Source organism: Cavia porcellus, unplaced genomic scaffold, assembly GCF_034190915.1.
Source record: "Cavia porcellus strain 051 isolate PalLab524CR breed Dunkin Hartley unplaced genomic scaffold, mCavPor4.1 scaffold_1, whole genome shotgun sequence".
NCBI classification, from domain to species: Eukaryota; Metazoa; Chordata; class Mammalia; order Rodentia; family Caviidae; genus Cavia; species Cavia porcellus.
Genome location: NW_026947484.1, coordinates 75,080,829 through 75,096,276, shown reverse-complemented (window position 1 = coordinate 75,096,276; position 15,448 = coordinate 75,080,829). Strand labels below are relative to the sequence as shown.

Here is a 15,448-nt window from a genome sequence, read left to right as displayed (position 1 = left end):
GAATCAATCTTATGATGTTTGTCTTTGCTTTTTTTTTTTTTTTTTTTTAATCGGTACCGGGGATTGAACTCATGACCACCTGCTTGCAAGACAGGTGCTTGTGCTACTGAGCTAAATTCCCAGCCCCTTTGCTTTGTAGCTGTTGGGTTTTTTCATAGTCTCTTGCTAATTTAAAGATAATTTTTCTTTTCATGATCATTAGCTACAGTTCTGTCCTCAAGATCTGAAATTCTCTCCTTCAATCTGTTGCATATACTTTTAGTGGTGGTTTAGTCTCTTGGATTTCTGTTTGGATCTGTTTCTTTACTGTATTGGGCATTTTTTGATTCCATTATTTTTCTAAGCTCATTTATTCTTTTATTTGTGTCTTCTCTAATATCTTTGATTTTAAGCCTCATTTCTTTTTGTACCGGACAGTATTTTCTCTTAGCTTTTTCCACTTGTTTTTTCACTTCTATTGTTATCATTTCAGACAGTTCCATTTTTGACTTCCAGTTTTGTCTATCTCATTGAGTTCTGGGCTTGTTTTGTGTGGGCTGAAGGTCTGGGCTTGCATTTTGCTTCTGCATCTTGTCATTTTCTATCTTCTCTTTTTTATTTTGTTTTCTATGTTGATGTTTGCTGATTTCTTATGATATGTAGCTTTATCACTAGTATTGAGGCTTCCCTAGGAGATGTCTGTTCTTCAGGAATGTTCTTTGGATGTAGGTAGTTATTTATAGCTATCCCAAGAATCTATCTTCCCAGTTTGTAAAGGATGAAAAATTACTATGACTCCACTCCCAATCCTTTTGTACTGTACTGTGGTGATGATTATGACCCCATATAATCACGGTGTTGTTGTACAGGGAGAAAGACTTTATAACATGTATGACATCCTGGCTAAAGCAGTACAGTTAGTATTAATAGTAGTTTCAAGTATAGCTTAACTTCTAAGCTATGGTAACTTCTAACTATGGTAACCATTAACCTGCTACCTTTGTCCATGAGAACAAACTCTAAGATTAGATAACAAAATCAAACATATACCATGCACTGGTACACAGTGAATTTCCTCTTAGTGCAGTGATTCTACCCTTCTGCAGGGATTGGGGGAGTTAAGATGAGTAGGGGACAGGATAAAGTGATGAATGAGGTCAGATATAGTTAAGGCTGGAAGTCAAAGGACGATCACCTGAGTTTTGGGAAACTGGAGGACACAGGAGAGTAAAAATGAAATAGAATGCGAAAGAGTAATCAGAAAGGGTAGAGACAGTGATTACTCACTTGAAAGTTTAGACTCAAGAAGTAGTGAAGGAAAAAGACAAAGAGGCTCAATAGAAAAAAAAGAAAAAGTAAGCAATCTAAATGGTGAAAGAAAGAAAAAGAACAAAAAAGAAAAAAAGACAAAGATTAGAGAAAGAGAGGAGAAAAAAATCTCAAATACAAAAATAAGCACAGAATACAAAACAAAACAAATTGACACCCAAACAGACAGGAAATGAATAGATAAACAAACAAGGGAGAATAAAGTGGTAAAATAACCCTAGTGTTTACAGTTCTGTGATAGTGTACTGGGACTGGTCTTCTGTTGGTGAAGTTCTTCAGACCAAACGCTGGCTCCTTGTTGCTGCATCAGGTGCTTTCACATTGCTGGTCTCACTGATTATTTTGCCCTCCAAAGGCCTTTGTGTGTCCATGTGCCTGCCTGGGGCCCCCTGTCGTCCTGGGTCTTGGAGTTCCTGTAGGTTCACCCACCACAGGCGTGTATTCTTACAGTCTTCTTGCAGGCCCTACAGTCCCAAGGTCAATGGAGGAGGTGCACAGCATGGACTCGCCCTCTTCTGGCAGGCCTTGCAGACCGGGGTTGATGGAGAAAGGGCAAAGCGTGGACTCAGACTCTACTTGCAGGCACCGCCATCCAAGGGCAATGGCTTCTTTGTGTTTTTGAACAAGTGGTCTCCTTTAAAGATCTACAGTTTTGAAGTCTAGCAAGTTTTTTTTTTTTCTCTGCCCAGCCTTAAGACCTCTGGGTTTTTGAGATGTCCTGCCCTCCTTTCCATAGTCTGCTCTCTTTACCCAGTATGTGGCAGTGTCTAAGCTGAGACAATGTCTAGCTCATCCAAGTAGATAAGGAAGGCAGTCAGACCCTAGATCTGTGCCGATGCAAGCAACAGGGAGAGTGCTTTAATACTCAATGCCTGCACTTTCAAACCCAGAACAAGTCAAGCCAATCCTGTCCTTTTGCCATAGGAATGCAGATCCTTCTTAAGCTGAGCTCAATTTTGTCAGGGTCTCTTTGCAGCTTGCTCCCAGTCTATGGTTGCTTCTTGTGGCTGCTTCATCCAGTCACTGTGGGAGAGTAGCTCTGGGAACCATGAAGTGAAGTTGTCCTGCAGCTGTGCTGAGTCCCAGTTTGAAACACGCAGCCATTTCCTGGAATGGTACTCAATCCACTCTCTCTCCAGGTGTATGGTGGGCACCAGCACCGGGATACACATCCACCTGTGGCTTGTGTACGGACTTCCTTTAGAGCAAGACCTTGTGCTGCCCCTGAAGATCACAACAACAACTGGCCCAGGCCGCTGCTGCTGCTTCCTGGAGCCCTTGGAGCGCAGCTTGCTTCAGCAGAGGCAAGCTAGGGAGAAAGTCCAGACTGTTGGATTCATTTCTCTGCATTGTCTCCTCAACTTCTCTGTACTGTGGTTCTTAATTTTCCTGTCATTTTCTTCGAGATTCCAGGCATCTACATATCTCTGTCTCTTTTTTCTTTCCCACATCATTTTTCAGTGTCTGGATTACAAATCTAAGAGAGACTGAATGCTCACTACTCCCCCATTTTGAAAAGCCTTCTGAAAAGTTTCACTAGAGTTTTAGTAATAATAATTAATGATAACGACCTATGCAGGCATACATTTGAAGAACAGTACATGGTACTTTTGTACACAGACTATATGCTTTGGCGTTTGGCTCCATTCTGGGATTTGGTAGTGTGGCTTGCTGGTGATGTGACTTTGAATTATCACTGCCAGATCCTTCAGTATAAGGGCGATTGCCTGGGATGTACTTTCACCATCTTATTTTTGTTGTGCCTTGGCAGTTGGAGTCCAGTTTCTCTCTGTCCTCTCTTCTTTGTCTTTCCTCCCCTCCCTCTTCCCTCCCAATCCCTCTCCTCCCCCTCACCTCCCTATCCCTCCCCTCTCCTCCCTTCCTCTCCCCTCCTCTCCCCTTTCCTCTCCTTTTCTTCCCTCCCTTCTCCTCTTCTCCCCCTCTCTCTCTTTCTGCCTCTCCTCTCCTATCTTCTCCCTCTCTCCCTCCTTTCGTCTCTCCCTCTTTGTGTCCTTTCTTTCCTCTTCTGTATAATTTATATGCAGTGAAATCTCAGATTAAAAACAGAACCTTTTAGTCATTCCTGAGAATTCCCCCAGGCCTCTTCCCAATCTTCTCTTTCCTCACCCTCGTATTAGGCACTGTTCTGATTTCTATTACCATAGACTATTGCATATTCATGAATTTGATATAATTGAAATCATACAGTATTGGGCTTATTGGGCTCAGTGTGTTGTTTTTGAACTTCGTGTTGTTGTTTTGCATTTGTAGCTTTTTCCTTTTTATTGGTAGTAGTCCGTTGGTTGAATAGAAATCATTCCATGTTTACTTTGTTGCCTTTTTTAAAAAAACAAAATTAGGGCTGGGGATATAGCTCAATGGCACAAGTGCCTGCCTGGCAAGCTCAAGGTCATGAGTCCAATCCCCAGTACCAAACCAAACAAGCTAGAGTAGCATAGATTTGTAAAGATTACAAAAATTGTAGAGAAGTTTTCTGTATACTTCACATTGGCTACTCTGTTATTTTATATTCTCTCTCTCTCCCTCCCTCCCTCCCCTCTCTCTTCTCTCTTTCTCCCTCTCTCCCTCCCTCCCCCCTCTCTCATTTTTATTTACCTTTAAAGGACCTGAGAGTTCTGTGATGTGATTGTGCCATTTTTACTCACACTGACAATGTCTGAGAGTCTAGATACTCCTTATCCTTATCAACAGTTGGTATTTTCAGCTTTCAAAGTTTAACATTCTAGTTGATGTAAAGTCAAGGTGGTATTTCGCTATGGTTTTAATTTGCACTTATGATGATTAGTAATATTGAGCACATTATTGTATGCATGTTGTATGTTTTGGGGGGAAGAGGGACATGTTGGGGGGAAGAGGCCCATGTTTTAAAATCAGATTTTTATTACTGAGGCAAGGTATTACTTGCATATCGTGGATACAGGTTATTTGTTCAGTAAGTGACTTGGAATAACCACTGTAACGCAAGTTGTCTATGTTAGAGTTTGTATGTGAATCCATTTGCCAGTCAAAGCTGATGTATTAGCTATTTGATGCTTGGTTTTAACACTGAACATTATTGGCGCCAATCTTTTGTACTTGCAAAGAGGTTTGATTTTCATAATCATAGTTCTCAAATGAGGGCTCTAATTCATGCTAAGTAAACATCGGTTTCTTGGTTGACTTCTGTCAGTTCTTTTTTTTTTGTTTGTTTTTTGGTACCGGGGATCTAACTCACGACCTAGCACTTGCCAGGCAGACACTTATGCCACTGAGCTAAATCCCCAGCCCTCTGTCAGTTCTTTATTATTTGAAATAATAATAATATTATTGTACCTTTGGAAAAAAGTACCCAGAAGGTTGTTATATGCTTATTTAGCACTTAATGTGTTTTGAACTGAAAAAAGACCCATCTGTATTCTCAGTTGTATACTGTGATTTATGGGTGATTAGTGACCGAGTCTCTTGATTTTTTTTTTTTTTTATGTGTATGTGTTTCACTTTTACACTAGAGTCCTCCATTTGTGTGCTTAACTATTACTGACCCAGTAAAATTTGGGAAGATAAGACTGGCTGAAGGAAGAAAGAGCCAGCTTAATGTAATATATGGCAGGAAGCGTAAAAGAAAAAGAAAGGATAAAAGAAGGAAGAAATATGAAAAGAGATTTGAGATTTTTGAGATGTGAGAGTCAGTGCAATTCCTAAGCATGATTTTAAAAACTCTAAAATGTGAAAAAGCATTTGTAAAAACATGATTTTAAGTTTTTAAAAACCGTGCTATTGGAAGAGAATGACATTCTGTTTCTTTGCATTTTTAAAAAGTTGAGGTAAAGCCACCCCTGTGTTCAGCTCAGCCTTTTCCTAACTGGCCATCCTCTTTCCGTTTCAGGTCAACCTCTTTGTGCTGCTCTCTGTGGTTTGCGTCCTCCTGAATCTCGCAGGGTTCATCCTGGGCTGCCAGGGGGCCCAGTTTGTGTCCAGTGTGCCCCGGTGTGACCTGGTAAGTGGTCCTGAGCAGTGCTGTAGGCCGGCAGACGCTGTCCTGTCCGCTTTCCTGCTGTAACCTTTAACATGTAGCACCCAGCAGCTGTCCTAAAGTGCAACCAGATGTTGATAAAAGGAAGCAGAAAAACTTTCCTGCTGATTATTTTACTAGACTATCAATAATTATAATTCTTATTATATAGTATTATTTTATTATATAAAAGTAATTATAATTATTTTTGTCAAAGCATTGATCATCCCAGAGCCGCCCAAGAGTGGTGTAGGAGATCAGGTCTCCTCGGTCAGTCTCTGTGTCTTCATCAAAAGAGAGAAAGTGGGTTTTACACGAATACAGATCCCAAGTTTTTCCTGAAGCCTAGGAGATCAGGAGTGTGTGAACATTTAGAGATTTTCCAGTTGGGGGATATAAATATCGTGTGGACACCATTTATTACCATGTAGCCCACCAGTGGCATCTGGGACAGGAGGCTGTCATCCAGGCTTCTAGTTTTCAAAGCTTTTTGAATTTCAGAAGTATAAATGTTGTGTAGCCGTTCTGACTTTCACAAAATATTTTAGCTGTAAAATACACATAATATGAAATTGACCACCTTAACCATTTTAAGTGTACAGTTCAGTAGTATCATGTACGTCATTGTGAAAATCTCCAGATCTTGCAAGATTGAAATTCTCTACACATTAAACAACAACTCCCAACTGTCCTCTTCCCTCATCTCCCAATCCCTGGCAACCTCCATTCGACTCTGCGTTTGTATGAATTTGAATACTCTGAATACCTTGGGTCAGTGGAATCATGTTTTGTGAGTGACTTGTTTCATTTAGCATAATGCAGGTCTCTCCACGTGGTAGTATGCATCAGAGCTCTCTTCTTGGGAAGAATGAATAATACCCCATTGTGTGTAAGTATGACACTTGGTGTTTATCCATGTATTACTGGACGGCCTGGATCGTTTCCACTTTTGTCTATTGTGTGTAATGCTGCTGTGTTCGTGGGTATACAGACATCTCTCCTAGGCCCTGCTCTCAATTCTTTTCAGTATATCACCCAGAAGTAAAGTGCTGACCACCTCTGAAATTTTTTAAAAGACTTCTCAGTAATAAACATCTTCCTGTAGCACAAACAAAAGGAACAAACCCTTCAGAAGTTGTAGTCCTTTCTATGTGACCACACACTCTGGTTCTGTAGAAACCAGGAGAATACAAGCCAAGAAGTTGACGACATTTCTAGGAAAACTGCTATCAGGCTCTTGCAGTGACACCCAGAAAATCCCCAACCCCTCAGGGCCTCACCAGAACTCTGTTGTTCTTTCTTATAGTTCTTTACAAAATATTAAAATTTTGTCATCCCATTACTTCATAACCCTAAGCTAGGGAATCCCATAACTTTTCTGGTCTTTAATTGTGAATTGCCCTCAGTCTGCCCTTGTCCTGGAGCAGTGCACACTCCTCATGATTGAGGCAAACCCACAAGTTATTTTCCAGGATCTGCCCCCACCTGCCCCAGAGGTCTCACCGTGTTGCCCAGGCTGGTCTTCAGCTTCTGGGCTCCAGCGATCTGTCTGCCTCAGCCTCCACAGTGTTGGAACTGTAGGTGTGTGCCACTGTGCCTAACTCTGCCTTACTTTCTCATTCCTAACAATGGTTTCTCTTCCCCCAAAGAATTCACCTTAGTTTCCCATTCTTCCAAATGATACCAGTCTTTGAAAGTCCTGTTCAAATCAGGCATGGTGGCGCACACCTGTAGTCCCAGCACTCTGAGAAGCTGAGAAAGGAGAACTGAGCGTCAACCCCAGTCTGGGTAACTCAGCAACTTAGCAAGACCCTGTCTCAGAATTAAAAAAAAAATTTTTTTTTAAAGGGCCAGGAATGCAGTTCATTGTAAAGGCTCTGAGTTCAATCCCCAGTGCTGGGAAAAAGAAAGTACCATTCAAACACTGCCTCCCTCAGGAAATAGCTAGTGACCCTCAGAGCAGGTAATATTCTACCTGTGTATCCCCTTCTTTTTTGGGGCTAAAGATTCTCATAAAGCTACTTTACTGGGCAAGAGTCACCCACATAGTATCTGGTTCCCTTTTATCTTGAATGTTCCCAGTATCCCCCTACCTACCCAAATTTTGGTTTTCCAATTACTAATTATGTAATTGAATGCAATGAATTCACATCTGAGTGAGTGGAAAGCCAAATCAAGAGATGGAAAACACAACCAGGAGATGAAAAAGTGGAGAAAGATTTTAGGACCTGTAGCAAGAAAGTACAGTGAGGTGGTTTCCAAACCAATGCCCTTCCTGAGGAATTGAAGTTTGGAGTTTTTATTCAGAAATCCCATACATGCTCATCTAGGAGAGCTCTTTAGACACTTCCTGAGCATACTTGGCTTGAGGCATGTGTTTCTGAGCATGCTTAATTTAAGGTTGTTGTTTGGAAAGAGCAACACGGCTCTGGGCCTTCTCCATTCAGGGCTGCAGAGCACACACTGGGAAGGTTAAGATGGTAGCCACCTTCTGGGCATGCTCAGTTCAGTACTGTGATGAGTTTTTTCTAGGTACCTGACCGGAGCCGCGGGAGACAGGAGACCAAACTCGAGCAGGATCAGCTCTCAAACTTTATTACGTACAGCGAACCGGACCTGACAAGGTCCGCCACCCTCAACGTTGGTTCCTCTTCCGCCGTTGGGGGCAGGAACAACCTCTTATAAGGGGAAGCAGTATCCAATCACAGAGAAGCGCGCCTAACAAGCTGATAGGCTAGCGTCACGGGTAACTGGGCAGATATGACAATTTGGTGGGCTTGTTCAGGCCGGGAAGAACCCAGAAGCAGGAAATGGGCGCCATTCATAGGCGGCTTCCCACATCTCCCCCTTTTTTATTTATTAAAATAGGATGGTCTGTAGGTCCCTCCAAGGTGTCTATGACCTTGTTGCTGTTAGACACCTAGGAGTGGGCCTACCTTGTAGGCCGAGGCATGAGAGAATGTAGAGGTCTATACCCTGCTGTGCATCACCCTGTTTTGTGCATATCCTTGCGCCAGGACCATGCTCAAGGTGAGTGGTTCATTTTTTCGCAGGGCCAGGCTTTTGTGAACCGAACCTGGATGCATATAGACATTCATTCCTGCCTTCCCCCCAACCTTTGGGGCGGATGGCACTGCAGTACCCTTGGTCTCGCATCTCAATGCCAATAATTTGACTCCAGAAGGGACCCCTGGCCTTATAGGCCATGTATATCTGAGCGGAGCCTGTCTTAGGTTGACCGGGAGGGCTTTTCCCATCTTACCCGTCATTGGCTTGCCCACTCAGCTCTTATAGCTGATATTCTGCAATGTGAAGGAGATATGCGGCGGCCTGCTGGCCTGATGGGCCACCTGCTGCCATTTGCATGGCTGCCATAGCTGTGATCTTAACCTGCTGCTGGGTTTGCATCGGAGTTAAGCGGGTGGGTCATATTCTGAGTGGAATTATTGGCTGCGGAGGATGTATTTTTCAGTGTCTGATTAAGTGTCATAAAGGGGCAGAGGTCTAAGCAAGCACCCAGCGCATTGCAAAGTTGATGCTGCGCAAAGAGGGAGGAAGTATGTTTACAATATCCCGTGGCCCCCCAAGCGGCCCCCACTGAACAATTCCGAAGGGTGATCAATAGGAACCCACAGAATAGAAAAAGCTCCAAACCAGACATTTTAGTTTGTAGATGGTCTCGGGCGCTGAGCGTCGGTCCCAGAAGGGTCGAGTTGACTTGTGTCCGCGGGCTTATCCTCCTGTGCTTTATCAGGAACTGGTGGGGAGTTTACTGCTCGCGTCAATCTTTCCGGGACCCACAGCGGTTCGCGACCTGGTTCCTGTGGGAAGACACAAACCGCACCTCGGGTCCAACTAACCACTGGATCCGGGCCCATCCATTGTCCTGTAAGGACATCTTTCCATCTCACCAGCCCTTTGTCGGCCAGGGACGGGTTATTGTGCTCCATGGCAGGGGAATGATTATTGTGATTAAGGTTTAAAAAATTTATGGTAAAGAGTGCCAATGATATTCTTCCTTTGGGCGTTAGGCCGTGGCCACCCAATTCACGGCACAGGCGTGTCCACTCTTCTAAGGACCTATTTTTGTTAGTTCTTAGGACATCACGGCACTCCTTAGTGCACTGTTCAAAAATCAATTGTTTTATGAGAGGGTGAGCCGCCTCAGCATCTGGAAAAATCCTGTTAGCGGCCTCAAGCATGCGGGCCACAAAGTCTGAAAATGGCTCTCCCTGCCCTTGTATAATTTTTGTAAGGTGACCCGTATGTTCTCCCTTTCCAGCCAGCCGTCTCCAGGCCTGGAGGCCACAGCGGCTAATTTGTTCATAAACCTGGCGAGGGTATTGAGTTTGATCTTCCTCAAAGGCTCCTCGCCCTAATAGCATATCCCTGTTCCACTCTCTCTGGTTATTTTCCCTGTTGGCTGCCGCCTGCTCTACACAAAATTCCTCATTCCAGGACTTCCAATCTAAATATTGTCCGGGGGAGAGGCAGGCGCGTGCCAGCTGGGTCCAATCTCCAGGAGTTAAAAGCAGACCTGCCAATGCCTCTAAAAGCGCCATGGTAAATGGCGCATTGGGCCCTTAAGCTGAAACTGCGTCCTTGATAGTTTTAAGTTGTTTAATTTCTAAGGGCTCATAATATCCTCCTCCTCCCCTGCCTCCTACTTGTACCGGGAATGCATGGAGACCGGAACACTCAAAGGGAAGCCGCGACCATACCCTCTGGTGGAAGGAACGTCCTCCTCCCTCCCCAGATGGGGGCGCAGAAGGCAACCCAGGAAGTAGCTCTCCCTCTAACCAGGGCGGTGCCATAGGTTGTGGTGGCAGCCCAGGGAGCAACTCCTCTTCCGGCCACGGCGGTGCTATCTTCCCGAGCCCTGAATTCGCGAACTTGCCAAAGGGCGGAAGGGCTTAGTGGGGCCTGGCGCCCTGAAGGGGGTGATCGTGGGTGTTTGGTTCCCCTTTTTATCTTCCCGAGCCCTCAATTCCTCTTTAAGCTGTGCAGGAGGGTCCTGTTTAGCGAAGACAACCTCCTCTTCTGAACCTTCCGAATCAGAATCAGAATTAGAGCCCTGAGGGTCCTCCGGAGACCCACAATCGGCAGTGGCTCCGGGCTCCTCTGAGCATTCCAATCGAGCTCTATCAAAAGCCTGTCAGGCTGTATTAGCGAAGCGAAGGCAAAACAGATGCAAAGGGAAAAGAAAAGAAAAAAAAACCGGCGTCCACTCGTGTGGCGCTCAAAATCTGTTAGGTGCGTCCACCCAACCCAGGTGACCCAGTACTCACCTGTCCCGGGAACCGCTGTATCTCACGTAGCTGATCAGGGTGAAGAGAAGAGGCGCTCGCGGCCTTCCGTTGTTATTGGGCCAGGTCCTCCGTCGTACCGCAGGCGACAGCAATCGCACCTCCCAGCCGAAGAGGCACGTCGCTGAGTCTTTTACCTTTTTCCCCGAACGGGCGGCCAGATGACCGGAGCCGCGGGAGACAGGAGACCAAACTCGAGCAGGATCAGCTCTCAAACTTTATTACGTACAGCGAACCGGACCTGACAAGGTCCGCCACCCTCAACGTTGGTTCCTCTTCCGCCGTTGGGGGCAGGAACAACCTCTTATAAGGGGAAGCAGTATCCAATCACAGAGAAGCGCGCCTAACAAGCTGATAGGCTAGCGTCACGGGTAACTGGGCAGATATGACAATTTGGCGGGCTTGTTCAGGCCGGGAAGAACCCGGAAGCAGGAAATGGGCGCCATTCATAGGCGGCTTCCCACAGGTACCTGAAAGACTGACAGTGGCGTGGTTACTTTGGCTGCTTCTTGGCAAGTTTCCCCAAAAGTTTTAGGTAAAACAAAAAAGAAAAGAGAATTCTGAATGTGCATTAGTGTGGGAGTTTACCAGAAGGGGTGGCCTCTGCAGCCAACACTGACTTAACAGATGAGGCAGGACAAAGAGAAGAAGCAAAGACTGGAAATGAACTGTTAATGGATTTTAATAGTTCGGCAGCATGGTCGTATGTGCCCGAATTTCCATCCTTTTTAAGACTAAATTATTTTCTTGTGGATATAGATGATGCATTTTATTTATCTGCTCATCTGTTGCACATTTCGATTGGTTCTAAATGAGTATTACTGCTCCTGCATCTTGTTGTAATGATGATTGGAAACAATGCTTTTGTGTACTCGGGGGTGTCGTGCTGTGTGAATACGCAGCCAGCTGTGTAGAGTATGAGACCTGCTTTTTCACCTGACTGAGTACCTCGCATATGAATGGATTTGTACGTATTTGGGAGAGGGAATGGTGGTGCACTTCTGTGGTGCCAGCACTCTGGGAGATTGAGGTATGAGACCAAGGGTTCAAGCCCGATCTGGGCAACTTAGCAACTTAGCAACATTGTCCTCTCCCCTCCTGTCCTGCCAAAAAAGAAAGACAAGACATATAGACAGACAGACAGACAGACAGACATATAGCTCAGAAGGCCTTTGGTTCAGTTTCTAGTCTTGGGGTGGGGAGAGAATAGATTTATACTGGCACGAACTACTTTGTAAGGTGACACTTTGCATTACCCGAGGGAAGTGGAGGCCCCAGGCAAGGTCTGGCAATTTGCACGGAGTCATGCTGCAAATGTGAGTTTGGCCCCCATCCACAGAGTCATGCTGCAAACATGAGTTTGGCCCCCATCGAAGAAGAGACAGGGAGGAGACCGGAGTGGAGGCTGACACTTCATCTCCATCAGTGCTGATTTGTTACTGTTAAGTAGTGTTAACATAGGAACTGCTCAGTAGACTTCAAGGGAGGAAGCCCTTCAGGAGACATAGCTGCCAGCCAGCTTACTCTGCAAGGGATTGGATTGTGCAAGAGGGGCTGGAGAAAGCTGGCCTGATTAGCCACAGTCATTTTCCTTGAGAGGTTAGGAAGGTGTGTCAGGAACCTGAGACAGTAGCAGAAAAACTGACTCGGACAGACTTGGGCCTTTGTGTGGGGCATGGATCTAGGCATGGGAACATGGATGGTGTAAATCTTCATGGAGAAACCAGGAAAAGAAGGGACCACTGGGGGATGAATCGATGGAGACCATGGAGGTAATTCCAGTTGCCATGCCTTGTAGCAGAGGCAGACTTTTATATAAATATCTGATATAATAATGCTTCTTTCAATGTGGTCTCAGAACAAAAAAATCAGAAATGTTGTGGAATCCATGGAGTCCTAGGGAGACAATGCTAACTGACACAGGCAAAAAAATGAGAACAGAGGTTGCCTGTGGGAAAGTTTGGGCAGAGATGGATGGGGAAGGGCAAGAGGAAATTTCCCCTGGAGATGGTAATGTCCTCTATGTTGATAAGGGTTTGGGTTTCATAGGGGTATGCATTGCTCAGAATTCCTAAAATGGTACGCTTAGATTTGTGTATATAATTTGGGGGGTATATGTAAATTTCACCTCAAATGAAAAAAATACGAATATTAGAATATTTTTCAACTCAGATTATGAGAGACCATATTTTCTCTTGTTTTCAGAAAACAACCTAGTAATTTACTACTATAACTAGAGATTAAGAGTCTTATTTCAGAGCCAGAGGTGATGGCACTGCCTATAATCTCAGCACTCAGGAGGCTGAGGCAGGAGGCTTGCTGGAGTTCGAGGCCAGCCTGAAATGCATTGTGATACCCTCTCTCAAAAAGACAAAAAAAAAGTCTTATTTCATAAGACAAAAGGAATTCCCCTCTAGGTGGGGGTTAGCAATGAAAATAGTGTGACTGTTCACCTGAAGACTTTTGGGGCTGGTGAAGTCAGAGCTGCCAGATTAATCTGACAGTTAAGGAAAGAGCTGAAGCCTTTCCTTTTAGTCAAAGCAGAGGAGCCAGCTTCAGCTGCTCAGGCACAGAATGACCAAGAATGAACCCCTGCCTGCACTTTGTGGACCTTGTTTGCCCGGCTTTCACAGTACGATTCCGGAAAAACTTGAAAAGTGACCAAAAATTTACAAAGATTTCACTGCAGATGCAGACAGGTGTCACCAACTACCACTTCACACGCAGCAGCCTTGTCAATCTGTGGCTGCTTTCTGGCCCTGAGACCCCAGGCCTCTGGAAGCCTGCACAGTGCAGGCCAGTGGGAGGGCCGTGTCTCCACTTTCTCAGGGTTAGGCAGGGCCATGTGATTTGCTTGGATAATGAAATTATGAGGTCAATCCCAATAGGAAGCTTTAAGCTAGAGATGCCAGATTGAACATGTAAAATTACAACGTACTCAAATAAACTTGTGTTTCAGATAACATCACCGGTTTTTTTTTTACGTATAAACATGCCTCATGCAGTGTTTGAGGAGTACTTATATTTTAAAAAATTAAATGTCACTTCTTAAATTCAGATTTCACCGGACACCCGGCAAGAGCGCCTTTTGTCGTGTCCCTCCCCTCTCTCCATGTGCCAGGCAGGCCTTGCAGCAGAGATGGTGATTGTCTCGAGTCCACGTCCCCATGGACGCATCCATCGTGCCCAGGGGCCCCGCTGCCTGCAGTGCGGCTGTAACGTGTAGGAAATGACTGCACTTTGGTTTGTCTGTCCCTCAGCACACCAAGCCTGTTCTGACGGATAGAGTCATTGTCTGCCACGAAACCCGCCCTCTGGCTTCTGTACAGCCGCTGCTCCCTGCCACAGCAAGGGTTCTTTTTCTTAATCATTAAATCACTGTTCTGCCTCTTTTCCCTAAGGTGGACTTAGGTGAAGGCAAGATTTGCTTCTGTTGTGAAGAATTTCAACCTGCCAAATGCACAGACAAAGAAAATGCCTTGAAACTCTTTCCCGTTCAGCCTTGTAGTGCTGTTCACCTTCTCCTTAAGGTATGTTAGACACATTCCAACCCCGCCAAAAAATGTACCCTGGAAGCCCCAGACAGGCAGAGTTACCTGGAATATTCCTGTCATCACTGCCTTCAAATTAAAGCTGCTGAAACCAGGGATGAGTGACCCTTTACCGTGTGTGTGTGTGTGTGTGTGTGTGTGTGTGTGCGCACACGCACATAACTAGGTATGGACAGCTTTCTTTGTCTCTTAAACTAGTAAAGAGGACTAGTAAACTAGTAAGAGGACTCTTAAACTAGTAAAAATTGAAAGGCACCTAACTTCTGCACAGGTATGTAAGTGTATACACTTATGTGTGTTGGCATATATGCACACACATGTAAGACGCAGCTTTTAGCAAAGGCTTTAAAGTCACCTCCTCGCTTGTGGTTGTGCTGATGTTCAGTTGTTAGTGCGAGTGAGTTGCGTGGACTTACTGAATGCCGCCGTTCTGTGACACACACACTTGGGAGAGAAAATACTGGAGAAACTCAAGAACTTTGATCTCTTAATTGGTGATAACTATAATCAACAGAAATTTAAAAACAAATTATTCTAGGTGAAAGACAAAGCTAACGTTTCTTAGGGAATTGAAGAAAAATTGTGCCCTAATTTCCAGGGCCTTAGCCGAGTGAGTGACAGAATCAGTTGGTGAGCTCTGATACATGAGCCCTGGGACTGCCTGTCACTAACGGCTTTCTTTGTTTTGGGTTTATTTTTGTGGGGAGGAAAAATCTCTAAGCAGAGAGAGAGAGCTGTATTCATAGCTGCCAGCTCTGGGTTATATAGGTTGTAAAAATGCCCTGCTTTCCTTGGCTTCTGCATATTTGGTGCCTGAGTCACCCCAACTTTCCAGAGCAGGCCTCAGGTTGGGGAAAGCCCCATGTAAGAGCCAGGACTGTAGCCGTAGCGGTTTTGGCATTGCCTTGCTGCTATTCTGAGACGTGTTTGGAGGAGAGAGGGCCTGTTTATGCTCCGCTGGCCCAGCCCCTGCTGCGCCCTCAGAGGGTACTCGGAGCAGCACTCCCAGATGCTCCTGAAATAGAAATCAGTGGCCACAGATTATACACTGTGCTACACTCAGGGGAGGCTGGAGATCAGCAGTTTCAGAAGAGAGCCTGGCTCTCCTGGAATGAAGATTTCTAGACAATATCCATACAATTGCAAAAAGAAATGCAGTCATCCCTTGGTATCCGTGGGGACCGTCTCCAAGACCCTGAGGCTCCCTGCAATCTGGGGTGCCCGGTGCTTTATATAAAACGGTGTGTGTTTGCATATAACCTGGGTGCTTT

At 45.1% G+C, this 15,448-nt stretch overlaps 1 protein-coding gene across 1 annotated transcript in view; it reads left to right on the top strand.

Moving 5' to 3' along the window:
- The window catches only part of Entrep1 (endosomal transmembrane epsin interactor 1), an 87,401-nt gene that overhangs the window by 51,758 nt on the left and 20,195 nt on the right, over positions 1-15,448 (top strand). Inside the window, exons 3-4 of the mRNA XM_003472277.4 lie at positions 5,195-5,305; positions 14,028-14,156. Coding sequence (XP_003472325.3) covers positions 5,195-5,305; positions 14,028-14,156 — 240 coding nt within the window. The remainder of the gene's footprint in view (positions 1-5,194; positions 5,306-14,027; positions 14,157-15,448) is intronic.